General features: G+C 47.0%; 1 protein-coding gene across 5 annotated transcripts in view; it reads right to left on the minus strand.

Moving 5' to 3' along the window:
* The window catches only part of adgrd1 (adhesion G protein-coupled receptor D1), a 65,518-nt gene that overhangs the window by 11,976 nt on the left and 39,288 nt on the right, over positions 1-14,254 (minus strand). For all 5 annotated transcript variants that reach the window (XM_084334337.1, XM_084334335.1, XM_084334334.1 and 2 more), the window contains 5 exons: positions 4,889-4,962; positions 4,192-4,315; positions 1,951-2,054; positions 968-1,079; positions 660-813 (listed from right to left, as the gene is read on the minus strand). In XM_084334337.1, coding sequence (XP_084190463.1) covers positions 660-813; positions 968-1,079; positions 1,951-2,054; positions 4,192-4,315; positions 4,889-4,962 — 568 coding nt within the window. The remainder of the gene's footprint in view (positions 1-659; positions 814-967; positions 1,080-1,950; positions 2,055-4,191; positions 4,316-4,888; positions 4,963-14,254) is intronic.

The following is a 14,254-nucleotide window of genomic DNA, read 5'->3' on the forward strand; positions in this document are numbered from 1 at the left end:
CTCAGACAATGTAAACAAGCTGAGGAATAGATGTCATGCATACAGTAGACCCTGTAGTAGACCCTTCACTAGATCCTGCAGTAGACCCTGCAGTAGACCCTGATTTGAGGATACTGTAGCTTAGTGTAAACTGTTAGCTGTATCAGCAACAAATGTTACCTTATTGAGAGGTATGTTTTCATTTTATTTATTTTATTTATTTAATAAAATTGATTTCTAAAGCATTCTTCTTGGTGTATTTAATTGATCAGTCACCTGCCACAATAATGTAATGTCCTTGAATTTTAAATATTTATATGAATATGAAATATAAATATGCGATTAAAATGCGATTAATTAGATTAATTAATTACAAAACCTGTAATTAATTAGATTAAAAATTTTAATCGCCTGACAGCACTAATTATTAGTATTATTTTATTATTTATTTTTATTAATATTTATTTAAATTGTCTCTGTCTTGTCTCTAAGCTGTCTCCCTTTCTCTGTAGTATCCCCACCATGTTGTCATTGTGAAAGTACATGTACTGTGTTTGTCCATGTACTGTGTTTGTCCATGTACTGTAATGCAATGTCTGTAAAGTGCTTTAAAGGCGCTATATAAAATAAAATGTATTATTATTATTATTATTATTATTGAATATAAATACCAAACCCACCCCAGCCAATGCCATAGTAGTAGAAGTGCTTGCTGATTTCAGAGCCGAAGACCTTGACGACCATACTGTAGAGGTGAAGGCCCTCCACCAGCATCCAGGCAAATGCACTCAGGAAGAAGAAGTGGAGCAGGACTGCCATCACTTTACAAGGCAGCTGGGGAGGAGACAGTCAGGCATTAAACATAATAATACAGACTGTAGAACACCTCTTCCTCCTCCTCCTCATCGTCACCACCACCACCATCATCATCAATGGTTATTTCCATTGCATTCCTTTGAGTATGAGGAGAGTGCTGTTGAATGCCTACCGTGCCCGGCTCGAAGCGGGAGCTGATTAGCAGTAAGATCTCTGCCACCAGGATGGCAAAGGACAGGTTGGCATGGATGTGGTAGCGCTGGTTACGGATGGTACTCACTGACCTGCAAAGCAACAGAAGGATATACTGTATGTTTACACAGCGATATAGTGGTGCTACGCAGACAAACTACAGGATTTATAGATTCACTGTTGACTCCACATCAATTAGAACAATAGCAACTACCTACACACCAGCATCCCCATGTGCATTCACACACGCACGCACGCACGCACGCACGCACGCACGCACGCACGCACGCACACACACACACACACACACACACACACACACACACACACACACACACACACACACACACACACACACACACACACACACACACACACACACACACACACACACACACACACACACACACACACACACACACACACACACACACACACACACACACACACACACACACACACACACACACACACACACACACACACACACACACTCCAAATTGTGTCCTCCCAGGGAGAAAACTGGTTGCAGCTAAATGTAGTTACAGAATCAACATATCAGAAGCGGAATTAGAAAACAGAATTATTATTATTATTATTATTATTATTATTATTATTATTATTATTATTATTATTATTATTATTATTATTATTATTATTATTATGCCAAATTAATGTATGTACAGGAATTTGTCTTAGTGACAATGGTGCCGTGACTCATCAACAACTTACAATGTTCCACAGAATGACAACAGGAGCTCACATACACAGCACTAGAGCGCCATAAACAACTGACAGTAAAAAGCAAGGAAACTATATATAACTATGTATAGTTTCCTTGTTAAAAAAGTAGCCATATATGTCACTCATGATACATTTAATACTACATTCTGTACACGAGTTAGCATGTTAGCATGTGTCAGTATGTGACCGTCATTAAATTACAATGGGATTATTACTCACGAGAGGATCGCAAAGGTCACCAGTGTAATGGTGAGACAGAAGATTGAGATGGAGCAGCCGATGTAACCTATGGTTGACAGCGCCACCCGGTGGGCATTGGTGAGCTGTGTGTGGATAAAAAGACGCATCACAACCATCACAACTCACTTCACATAATACAACATTTTTCACAGTGGCAAACGATGACACAAAATGTGAAACATTTTGTTTATTTGCTTTACAGGATGGTTTAACCAGAACACATTTAATGAGCTGTGCACATGCTTCTTAAGAGGCTAGAACGCCAAAGTGGAGCTGACAGTTTGGGTGGCAACACTGTGCCTTAGGGCATTAGGTGCCACACAGGGGCCTGGCATGCCTTTTCATTGTTTTATATGCCATGGCCGGCCTCCATGGAAGGAACGGATTAAGGCGAGAGGTCTGACCCCGGCTTTCATGCACTAGCCCAGTCGAACCTCCCCGGCCAGGTTCAGTCTGCCAGTACAAATAGAGTGGGAGCCAGGAAATGTAGACGGGTGGTTATACACCGTTTATAATGACCATGATGGAGACCCTCATTAGTGTGTTTACAGGAGGGCCACTGTGCAGGACTGGGCATGGCTCTGTCACTGTAGCTTCAGCAGGCTACTATGGTCTCTAACATCTTTGAATCATCTTTGAATAATGCTGAGTCAAAATACAAATTTCAGTCAAATTGATATTTCATTGATTTGCTATAACATGTAGTGTGCCATGTCATACATTTAGTCAGTATGACTTAACAATATCGCAGGGAACATAAAACTGATTAAAACTTTATGATTCAGCTTATTTATTATGGGTTTCCCACCACTGGAATGTTGGACAAGGTTGGGAAACTAAATTAACCTTATTCAATGTATATCATCAAGCTTTATCTAGGAGCTTAGTGACAGGCTCCCCTATACAAAGTGGACAGAAATTGAAATTGCTACCATTTTAAAAAGAAAAGAAAATGTTTTAAAATAATTAAATCCAAAAGAATTTAAAACATAATGCATATACGTGTTCATCATTTAGGTTCATCCAAAAACATTTCATGTTATTTTCTTAGTTGCTGCATATGTCATCTCCAAATGAAGAGAATCACGAGCCACTGAAATCAACTGGTCTGGAAATGCTGTATACCATTCCTGCTACATCAGTGACATAATTGAGATCAGTGAATAGTTTATACAATATAGCAAAAGCAAAACCAACCACTGCCCTATTTTCTAACTGAGCTGTATTGATACTTAATGTAATTTAGTCTTTTAATAGTCATGTCTTAACCATTTATGTGACAGTCTTTTTTCCTCTTGTATGAACACCATAACTGTATTTTTCTTAAAGATTTTGAGATATGCAAAATACAAGCAGCCAAAGAGAGATGGTGGTGAATTGTGTCTCTTTGCGTATACACATCTGTGGCATACAGTACAGTGCACCAATGTTTTTTTTTCTTTTTTGCTGATGCTATTTGGAGTCTACGGGTTTGATCCCCCAATAAGTCTCTTCAGATGTGCCTTGTCATTACGGGAATGGAGAAGTCGCAGCCTTCCAGAATAGGGATGCGTGGGACGTCCTGCTGCAGCTGAGGGACGATGCAGCCCACTAATTAGAGGCTGGCTGAGGGAAAGTACAGCATCAAATAGACGGCTGTTACTCAAATACAGTGCTGGCAACACTGAGCTGCTTCTTTTTTTCTTTCTATTTTTAGGGAATCCGTCCGTGATCCTGACCACACTCTCAGGGTGGACATTCTGGGTCACTTGATAACAGAGCAGTGTCTTTGGTGAAAATGTAGTCTAGGTTAACATGTGAGTTACTCCTACAGAAGACGGCCCTGCTGTTTGTGTCCTCTAGTAGTGGCATGAATGTTAATCCAGTCCTAACGGTGGGAGCTGTTGAGAGACTGTGGTCTTTGAGGCGTAGACCACTGGCCCTCACTGGACCTGAAGGAACCACATTTAATCATGGTTTTCCCCCCACAGTCCCTCGCTATGAAACCACTGGTGAAACCAAGCTTGTGCGCAGGGCTGCTTATCTACATGAGAGGAATATCAGAATGTCCAGAAGCGGCAGTGTGGCCACTGGGAGATGTGGTGAACCACTGCCTCCGGTCCCATTACACTTGTGTATGTCTAGTTACCCCCCCCCCCCCCCCCCCCCCCCCCGTGGGGACAGAGGAGGACAGAGAGCACAAAGACCACTGTGGGATAAAGAGTGGAGAGAGCTTCATACCTTGATGGGCACCACTTGCATCAGGATGGCAAAGTTGGTGAGGTGGTTGCATAGACATACAGAGTATGTGATGTTTCCCCCCGAGCGCACACAGCCCTCATTGGACCAGACCCCTTCCTTGGAACTGGGAGAAGAGATTTACAGGATTAATTCATGTAACTTACTGTATATTATAGAAAATACCACATGCAGACAAGGAGAAATAGTCAATTTGTCAAACACGGTTTGATAGTGAGTGACATTAAATTCATGATTCACACAATAATCTAATCTCATAATTCACATTTTTCCCATCGAACCCTTGGGGGCAAAGGGGAGTGAAGGAAAGGAAGCATTTTAAGTCCAAGTAAAACACGCTCACCTTTCTTTTTAATGATTTATGGTTTCTAAATAGTGTTCTGGCTCCACTTATCAGATGTGGGTGTTTTTACAGAAGGCTGCCACATACCATTACTCAAGACACAAGCAGCTGAGACAGCATCAATGCGTAGGCCGCCCACAGGCACTGGACTTCCATTTGAGTACAAAAGGAATGCATGACTTTCTACAACAATGATTAGGGCTCTTGAACACTTAGGGGGACAATATGTACCCTCTACACTGGAAACAGGACCTCATCTTTATTGTGACTGAGTACGATCATTGAGGAGAGCCAATCTAAATGAATCGTGTCTGTGTCGTGGATGGAGAAACCTACCTATAATCCAAGAAGGAACAGTAGAGGAAGACCTTATTACTCTGGTTTAAAACTTGTTCTTGCTGGTCTTTGCTCTGGAAAAAAGAAGGAAAAGAAACCATGGATAATTAGATCAGAGAATGAAGGTTATCCTATAACCCTAGTTACATGAGTACTAGCGAGCGCTCTGCTCTTAGTGGGTTGATCCCTTGTTGCCTATAGCAACCTGAAAGAATTCCGCTACAATGCACCTAACTTGTCCGGCCACACCCACTCTTGCCCATGCACTTAAGCGAGGGGTGTGACCGTACTTCCGCTCTTCCCAAATCTTGACCGTTATTCGGAAGACAATTAGGGGTCCTCAGTGAGTGAGAGCAGAGCACTCGCTAGTACTCATGTAACTAGGGTTATAGGATATTAGTGGGACACAGGCGCGGAGCATGGCGGAGAGCCCAACAAATGCACCCGCTGAGGTCCCCTACAACCATCAGAACACCGGGGAGGGTCCGGGCCCCCCCACCCCCCCTAGTGAGGGGTGGGGGGGGGAACAGGACACCGACTGTGCGAAAGAGGGGACAGCACCCAACAAACGCACAGGGTGAGCAGACCGCGGGACAGAAGGGCCTGCGACTACCCGACTGTGCGCCCCGCTCGCTACCAGGGAACATACGTGAAAACATAAGCCTGTGTTACCGCTTCCACACCTCATGGGGTCGGGGTCGTTAAACCCTGACGCTGCCCGCGCAGTGTCCCATGGGGTCGGGGTTCCAAACCCCGACCCGCGGGCGAAGCTGTAGCAGCGGGGCGCGAAGGAGGTCCCAGCCCCATGGACCACTCAAGGCAGGCTTACCGCCGAGTCCAGGGGCCAGGACCCGACAAAGGGGACCTGGTGAGGACAACGAGGCCGCGGCATCGAGACCTCTCCAGGCGTTTACTTACACCCTTTACACCGCCAGCGCATCGGACAGCGCCTACAACAGGTGAAGGCCCTTCTCCGCCTGGTACGCCGTGAGGACCCCTTGAGGAAGAGGCTCTGAAAACTCCCAGAGGAGGAGGCTCTGTAAGGAGGTTCTCTCTCTGAGGAGGAGGCTCTGCTGAGGGGGGAGGCTCCGAAGAACTTCCTGAGGAGGCTCTGAAACTCCCTGAGGAGGAGGCTCCGAAGCTCTCTGAGGAGGCTCTCCCCCATAATCCTGTGGGGTCAGCTGGCATACCGCGGAGACAAACACTCCAAGAGAGGAGGTTGATCCCATAACCCAGGCAGACAGGTAACAAGAGCAAAGCTCGACCTGCGCCCGGAGGGGCTGACTGTAAAAACAGTACTGCGCGAAAGCCTGTGACGTTTTCAATAGCCTGGGGACTCATATAACTAGGGTTACAGAATAACCCTTGTTATACCCCGTTTCAGGTGCACGTCCAAACATATTTGAGTGACATCGCTGAAATATTGGGAGTAAGCACCACTTATCGCGTCCTCCCGTGGGACCGCGACGATGGCCTGCCTCGCCAACAGAGATTGAATCTCGCCGGCCAGGGCTGTCGCTGCCGTGGACTCTGACAATAGAGTCTGTTTCAAATTGCAACACAAGCCCCGCTCTCAACGTTCTCTCCATCCACACCGACATGTGGCACTTCTGTAGCCACACGTGGTAAAAATCAAAGCGGCCTCGCAGCCAGCTGGTGCTGGCCCGCTAAGAATCGTAGATAGGTAACCCGGTCCCTTCTCTCTTTTTTATCTCGTGGGGTTGGGGTTTTGCACCCTGACTCTGCCAACGAGGCTGGGTTCGGGGCAATTGCACCCAAGGGGGGACCCCGACAGAAAAGGGGCGGTTTGAAACGGGGGAAACAGCAGTCATCACTTCTGGTGAATGAGGCGGCTCCCCCGCTGAGCATTGTCCCGTTTTAGCCAAGCGATTAGCCCGCTGGGGATGGCCTGCTCTACGGCTGGACATGCATAATGTGTGGTCTTCACTCTGTCTTGGGTGAAAAGTCCCCACACACCGGCAGCGCTAGCCCCGCAATGCCTACAAAGGGAAAAAGACATACGCCCCACGGCTTCATTTCACAAGATAGACAATTGTCTACTTGGTATGGTATGGTATGGTTTATTTCTTAATCCCAGAGGGGAAACATGGTTTGCCACCAGAGCGAATACACATATACAAACATGAAAGAAACAGTTACATGATACAATACACTACAGGATACACAACACAATAGGAGAGCCTCTTAACACAGTGCTTGACATGAACTCACATAACTAGGGTTACAGAATAACCCTCGTTACATCCCGTTTCAGGCGCACGTTCAAACATATTTGAGTGACATCACTATATGTTTGTTTCAACCAAACAACGACCAGAGGAAAACAACAGAGGGAGAGAGGTAAGGAAAAAAGGGGGAATACAGCCTCAGGCCTATCTCCCTTACCTGGTCGGCGTGTATCGCGTCCCCTCGAGGTGCGTTCCAGCTGCCCGTCTCTCTCTCGATGTGCATATCTCATGTCTCAGGCCCCTCGCCATTCGGGGTCGAGGCATCAAAGATGAAAAACCCGCCCCCTCCATGCAACATTCCGGGATGTGATGGTCCAGCCGCGGCACGCTGTCCTCGGGGACAGTAGTGATGCCATTTTGAACAAAAATAGCAACATAAAAACTAATCTAATACATTAATAACACTGCTGAAGTGTGCCTGTAGCAAAAGACTTCCATGAGTGAAAGAAAAGGGAAGAGCGGAAGTACGGTCACACCCCTCACTTAAAAGTGCATGGGCGAGAGTGGGCGTGGCCGGACAAGTGTAAGTGCATTGTAGCGGAATTCTTTCAGGTTGCTATAGGCAACAAGGGATCAACCCACTAAGAGCAGAGCGAGAGCTGGTACGAAATGTAACCAATTTCTCCTGTCACTGCTAGATGGAATTATTTGATTTAGTTCACATGGCAATTTTTGGTTGACTAACGAGTAGTAAGCTTTGTTGCATAGCCCAGAGCAACCCGTTTTAGAGGTGTTTTAATCCAGAATAGAGCATGGAATCCATTGGATCCAGATGAGCGGATTTCTCTTTCCCTCTCTGGCTTTCCTTGGCTCTGGTTGGCTCCCCCTCTGTCCATAGGCTCAAAAGGAACCATTAGCTCTTATTACAGCTAAAAATAGACCCCACTTTTGTAACTGCAAATAAACCACCTCATAGCTTTTATTTCGGATATAAAATAACTAACCTCCACCGGTGCTTAGACGCCAATAAACATCTCAAGAGGACCTTGGTATAGCTAGCTCGAACGCAACAAAGGACAGACAAAAGAAGGGGCCCACGCTTAAGTGAAGGTGATTTTTCCATGTAAATCCTTTAAATTATATTTGGGCCCCCCCCCCTCTCCCAGAGACAGTGACCTAATGGCTTAAGTGCAGGAATGCCATAATTAGGCTTTGGTTTCAGGTTAAACCTCTGCTCCGCTCTTTCTGTCCTCCGTAGAAAACATCACGTTTCATAGGCTGGATGTACAGTGCACTGAGCGCGGACACACCTCTCCTTATTCCCTGGGCTTTTACACACAGAGACTGGATAAGTGTACATTGAGTGAGATGGTCCGTCTCTGCTGCTCTATTTCCTTAAACGTGAGAGTGACAGTCAGGCTGTCCGTCTCCTGGCCCATATGGCTCTGTGATTCCTTTTACAAAGCCACGGCTCAATACGGTGACTTCATTGTGAAACTGAATAGTTGCTCTCATTCCGTCTGTGCTGCACATGAGGCACTTAGGTCATCCTCCGCTGTGACCCTCAAAGGGGGAATCTATGGCTAGATTATGGTCTGGATGTTGGTCATAGGATGTTGGTTATAATTTCCCAAATTTTAAAAGAGAAAATATGAAAACGACACACGTTCTCTTCTGCAGTTCAAATATTTTATAGGACAATGGTATGTTAACACACCATATATACAGTAGATAAGGGTAACACCATAACAACCTCGATATGGATGTGTCACATATTGAGGAGGGAAGGATGTATATAATGTGGTCCAGAAACTTGAGAGCGCCAGACACACACACCCCGTCATAACAGCTGCGAGAGCACCATCCATGTGCCCCGTCACAACCGGCGTGCCAGTGACTTTCAGAGTCGGTGACCCTCTGGGCGAGTTTACAGGGCCCCTGTGGGCTTTAAAGGCCCAATCAGTGATCCAAACATAAACAAAAAAAAAGGGTTGCCCCAGCAGTAAAAATAAGAATGGAGACATGTTTTGATTATATAGTTAAATGATGAATGAATGAATGAATGAATGAATGAATGAATGAATGAATGAATGAATGAATGAATGAATGAATGAAAACTTTATTTAACAGATTGCAGAATGGGTACAATACAGTACGGCTCAATACACACAATTGTTAAGGGGATGCAGACCTGAGAAAGACGTTTGTCTTGTTTCCATCAGGGTCCCCCATTTTCAATTCATATAGACATTTATGACATACACAACATACATGACATTTATGGCATAGGGACATATAGGTATTTAGTACTGATACATTTGTGACATAAACGGTATTCAAATATACAGTACTGTTACCCCTAGATCCTGACAGAGTATATACATATGATGGGGAGGGGACTGTACATTAGGAGGGGGTGGGTGGGTGGGTGGGAGAGAGATATACATACGGCGGGGAGGGAATATATACATGCGGTGGGGAGGAGACTGTCTATTAGGAGGTGGTGGGGGTTTTGGGCATTTAGTCCCTTGTTTGAGCCGAATCTGGGTTTAACATGATTTGTTGAGCTTCCTCTGGTGTAGTGGTTGTGGTATTCACTAACCTTTGGGAAGTATTTCGACATGTACATGGGTACCTTAGTCGTATAGTGTATCTTGTAGACCAGGCCCATTGCAAGTTGCTGTACTCTGTCGTCTACTCTAAGCCATCCTAGGTTGTCAAAGTGGGCAGGGGTGAGGTGGGTTCTGGGGGTAAGGTCAAGTAGTAGTTTGACCAGTTTGTTTTGTGATGTTTGTAATTTTGTTTTAAGCGCCTTTGAGGTGCTTTGGTACCATGAGGTGCACGCATAGTCGTAGTACCCTTGAATGAGTGCTCCTGCCAGAGTCTTCAGGGTATTCTTGTTTTTTACCAGAGAGGAGATCCGGTACAAGAATCTAGTTCGTTGGTTGACTTTTTTTATTACATTGGATGCCATTTTGTCACAGGAAAGATTTGCCTCTAGGATGGAACCCAGGTAGGTAATTTCGTCTTTCCTTGTGACAATATTGTCACCCACTGCAACTGAGAAGCCGTCGGTCTTGCTGAGTTTGTTATTTGAACCGAAGAGAATGGACTCTGTTTTGCCCATGTGTAATGATAGTTTGTTATCAGCGAGCCATATGCAGATTTTGCCTAGTTCCGAGCTGAGGGTTTTTTCAACCTGCAACTTGTTCTTGTCAGAGACCAGCAGGGCTGAGTCGTCCGCAAACAGGAACAAGTTGCAGTCACAGGCTGACGACATGTCATTTGCATAAATTAGGAAGAGTAGCGGTCCTAGTATGCTTCCTTGTGGAACACCACAGCTCACTGTGAGGGGGGGGATAGAGTACCGTTTACCTCTACCATCTGTTCTCTCCCCTCCAGGTAGGATTGCATCCAGCTCACTGATAAGCTATCAAAACCAATTGCTTTTAGCTTGTCAATCAGAATGGAGTGATTGACAGTGTCGAAGGCCTTTTGTAGGTCCAGCATGACCATGCCGCAGTATTTGCCCGCGTCCACCTCTTGTTTGATGTGGTCGTTCAAATAGAGGAGGCATGTGTCAGTGGAGTGGGACGTTCTGAAGCCAGATTGGAATTCGTAGAGTAGATTTTTTTCCGCCAGGTACTTTTCGACCTGTTCGAAGACAATTTTCTCCATGACTTTCGAGATGGAGGTAAGAATAGAAACAGGGCGGTAGTTGCCTGGGTCTAATTTGCTGCCCTTTTTGTGCAGAGGGGTCACTCTCGCAATTTTGAAGTCCTTGGGGACGTGTTGAGCTCTTAATACAAAGACTAACACTAGACAAATGATAGTGTTGAATCTAGAGGTTGTATGTATGGTTGTAACTAACTGTAACTGTCCTCTACTGCTCCCATGACTGCATATATATCTGTGTCCACTGGAGGGCGCTATAGGCGGAGCTTCTACTGTCTACGCCAGGTTGGGAGTATATAAGCCTTGGTTCCCTCCTTCTCTTTCTTCTTCCCACATCTGCCTCTCCCGGAGAGGAGATCACATGAGATGCTGTGTTATGAGTCAATGTGAATGAATAAACCGCTGCCAGCAGAGCAAAGCCAAAGATAGAAACCATGCCTCTTGTACAGTAGTATTGTCGCCCCATAGCCAGTTCTGTTAACAGGTTATGGGCCCAGATCTCGCAGGGGCGAAATAATAAGGGTAGCTAGCTTAGCTGAAGTGTAGGCCAGAGTAGCACCGGGAGTACCGCGTGGCTAGATACTAGGCCAACGGAGCTTAAGCTACACCTACCACCAAGAAGGAGGATGGCGACCAAGGGAAGGAGCAAATGGCCCTCATTTAATGGGAAAGCGGAGGGATATGAGCTCTGGGAAGAGCGCATGCTATGTTGCATGCACGGCGCGGGACTCAAGGCGGTGATCTTGGCGGCCCCCGCGGGGCCACTGACGGCAGAGGACCAAGCCCAAGACAACAAGCTTAATGCAGACGCATACTGTGAGTTGGCGCCGCTGCTCGACGATACGAGCTTGGGGCTAATATTCCGCGACACGAAGGACAAAGGCAGAGAAAGCCTGGGAGTGTTGAGGGAGCATTACATCGGACGGGGAAGGCCCCGAGTAGTGTCCCTCTACGTAACGTTAACGGCTCTGAAGAAGGGGCACACAGAGACGATGACAGAACACATCATCCGAGCTGAGCAGATCATGACGGCGCTCAAGAGTGCAGGAGAGGCACCAGGTGAGGGGCTAATGATGGCGATGGTGATGAGAGGACTACCGGAGTTGTACAGGCCGTTCGCGCTACTGGTTACCCACGGTTCAACGGACATGACATTGGGGCAGTTCAAAGCCAAGCTGCGGAACTTTGAGGCCTCAGAGGATATCCACCCAGACACCGCGGAATCGGGGGGGATAGCACTGAAAGCCCGAGCGACACAGAGGGAGAAGGCCAGGCCCACGATGGAGCTGACGTGTTGGAGATGCGGAGAGAATGGGCATCGGAGGGATAACTGCAACAAGACGGTCTTGTGCAACTTCTGCAGATCATCGGGGCACACAGACAAAGAGTGCCGAAAGAAACGAGACCAGAGTGCCCGATACGCACATGGGCAAGATGTCGGCCATAGACGAGGCGGCGCCCATGGACAAGATGACGGCGACGGGCGAGGTCGAGGCTACAGACAAGATGACGGCGATGGACGAGATCGCGGCCGCGGCCAAGATGGCGACTGTGGACGAGATGGCGACTACAGACAAGATGGCGGTGACGGAGATCGTGAGACGAGTCGAGATGACGCCCGGAGAGCGGCAGGACGAGAGGACTTCGTTTTCGGGGCGCGGACTACGGGCGTCACCCGGCCAACGCAGCACCGGCAGTTCCCGAGGAGGGGACTGATCGTGGACACAGGTGCGTTGTCCCACATCATCAACGACAGGAACAGTTTCAAGAACTTCTATAAATCCTTCGAGCCGGAGGGACACAGCATGGAGCTGGCAGACGGGAAGCGCACCTACGGGTTGGCGCAAGGGAGAGGAGACGCACAGGTACGCCTTATAGACAGTAAGGGACGCCGGTGTACAGTGACGTTAAAGGACGCTCTATATATACCCTCGTTCCCACAAGAACTATTCTCAGTAAAATCTGCTACTGCTAACGGTGCCGAAGTGTTCTTCAGTGAAGGTAAAGATGTTCTTGTAGAACGAGATGGTACGCGGTTTAACATCGACGTATATGGGAGAATGTATTACCTACAAACGGAGTGCAATAATAATGACAAATGTAATGTGACTGTCAGTCATGACATCCAGACGTGGCATGAAATTATGGGTCATTGTAATCACGAGGATTTACTAAAGCTGCAAGCAGTGACAGACGGTATGCACATTAAAGGTGAAAAGCATAGACCTGACAAAGAATGTGAAGTTTGCATAAGGGGGAAGTTTACTCAAACAAGGAACAGGGACCCCACGGAGAAGGTAAAGAGACCACTGGAGCTAGTTAACACCGACCTAGCCAGTCCAGTAAGGAACGAGTCCATAGGTGGCTTTAACTATGTACAGTCATTTACAGGCGTAGTGTTCGTCTATTTCCTTAAAGCAAAGAGTGATGCACTCCAAGCCACGGAAAAGTTCCTTGCCGATGTAGCCCCCTATGGGGACGTAAAATGTTTGAGGTCAGACAACGGGACAGAGTTTACAAACAGAGAGTTCCAATCACTGCTGAGAAAGAACAGGATCAGACACAAGACGTCATGTCCCTACTCCCCACATCAGAACGGGGTAGCAGAGAGGGAATGGCGCACCCTTTTTGAAATGGCCAGGTGTAAGCTAGACGATAGCAACATACCGAAGAGCCTGTGGCATTATGCGGTACAAGAAGCCGCTTACACCAGAAACAGGTGTTTTAATAAACACACAGGCACCACCCCATATACAGCAATGACTGGGAAAAGATGTAATCTAGCCAGAATGCACAAATTCGGATCAGTGTGCTATACTTACCAGCAGGACAGAGGCAAGCTTGAGTCCAGATGTGAAAAAGGGCTCTTTGTAGGACACGACAGAGGGAGCCCAGCACTCCTAGTCTACTATCCCGGTAAAGGGAAGGTGCAAAAGCACAGACTAGTGAAATTTGTCACCAAGACAACGTGCGAAATCGAGACACAGACAGAGGAGCCATGGCTGGACTCCGGGGTAAGGTATGGAGGGACAGAGACACCACAGCCTAGCGTACTGAGCACAGGCGTGCAAGCAGACAGCTAGCCACCCCCAGAGGGTGATGACGAGGACAAGTGCCCCAAGCAGTGGGAGGTATCCCTCAAGGGAACACAAACCCCCAAAATATCTGATAGATTATGCCCGGAGAGGAAGTGACGAGGATGACAGTACACTCGCCAATATTGATTACTGCTACAGAGTGGTGTGTGGCGTGCCTCAGTCTTTTAAGGAAGCCATAGTGTCCCCAGAGTCGAGTAAGTAGGAGAGAGCGATGGACGAGGAGATGAGGTCCTTAGAGGACAACCACACCTTTACCCTCACAAAATTGCCAGAGGGCAGACAGACAGTGGGAGGGAAATGGGTGTACTCAATCAAGGAAGGGATCGAAGGCCACGAAAAGTATAAAGCGAGATTTGTAGCTAAGGGTTTCAGTCAGAGGGAGGGGATAGACTATGGTGAAACAT

This window comes from Notolepis coatsorum, assembly GCF_963971535.1.
Source record: "Notolepis coatsorum genome assembly, chromosome: 1".
NCBI lineage: Eukaryota > Metazoa > Chordata > Actinopteri > Aulopiformes > Paralepididae > Notolepis > Notolepis coatsorum.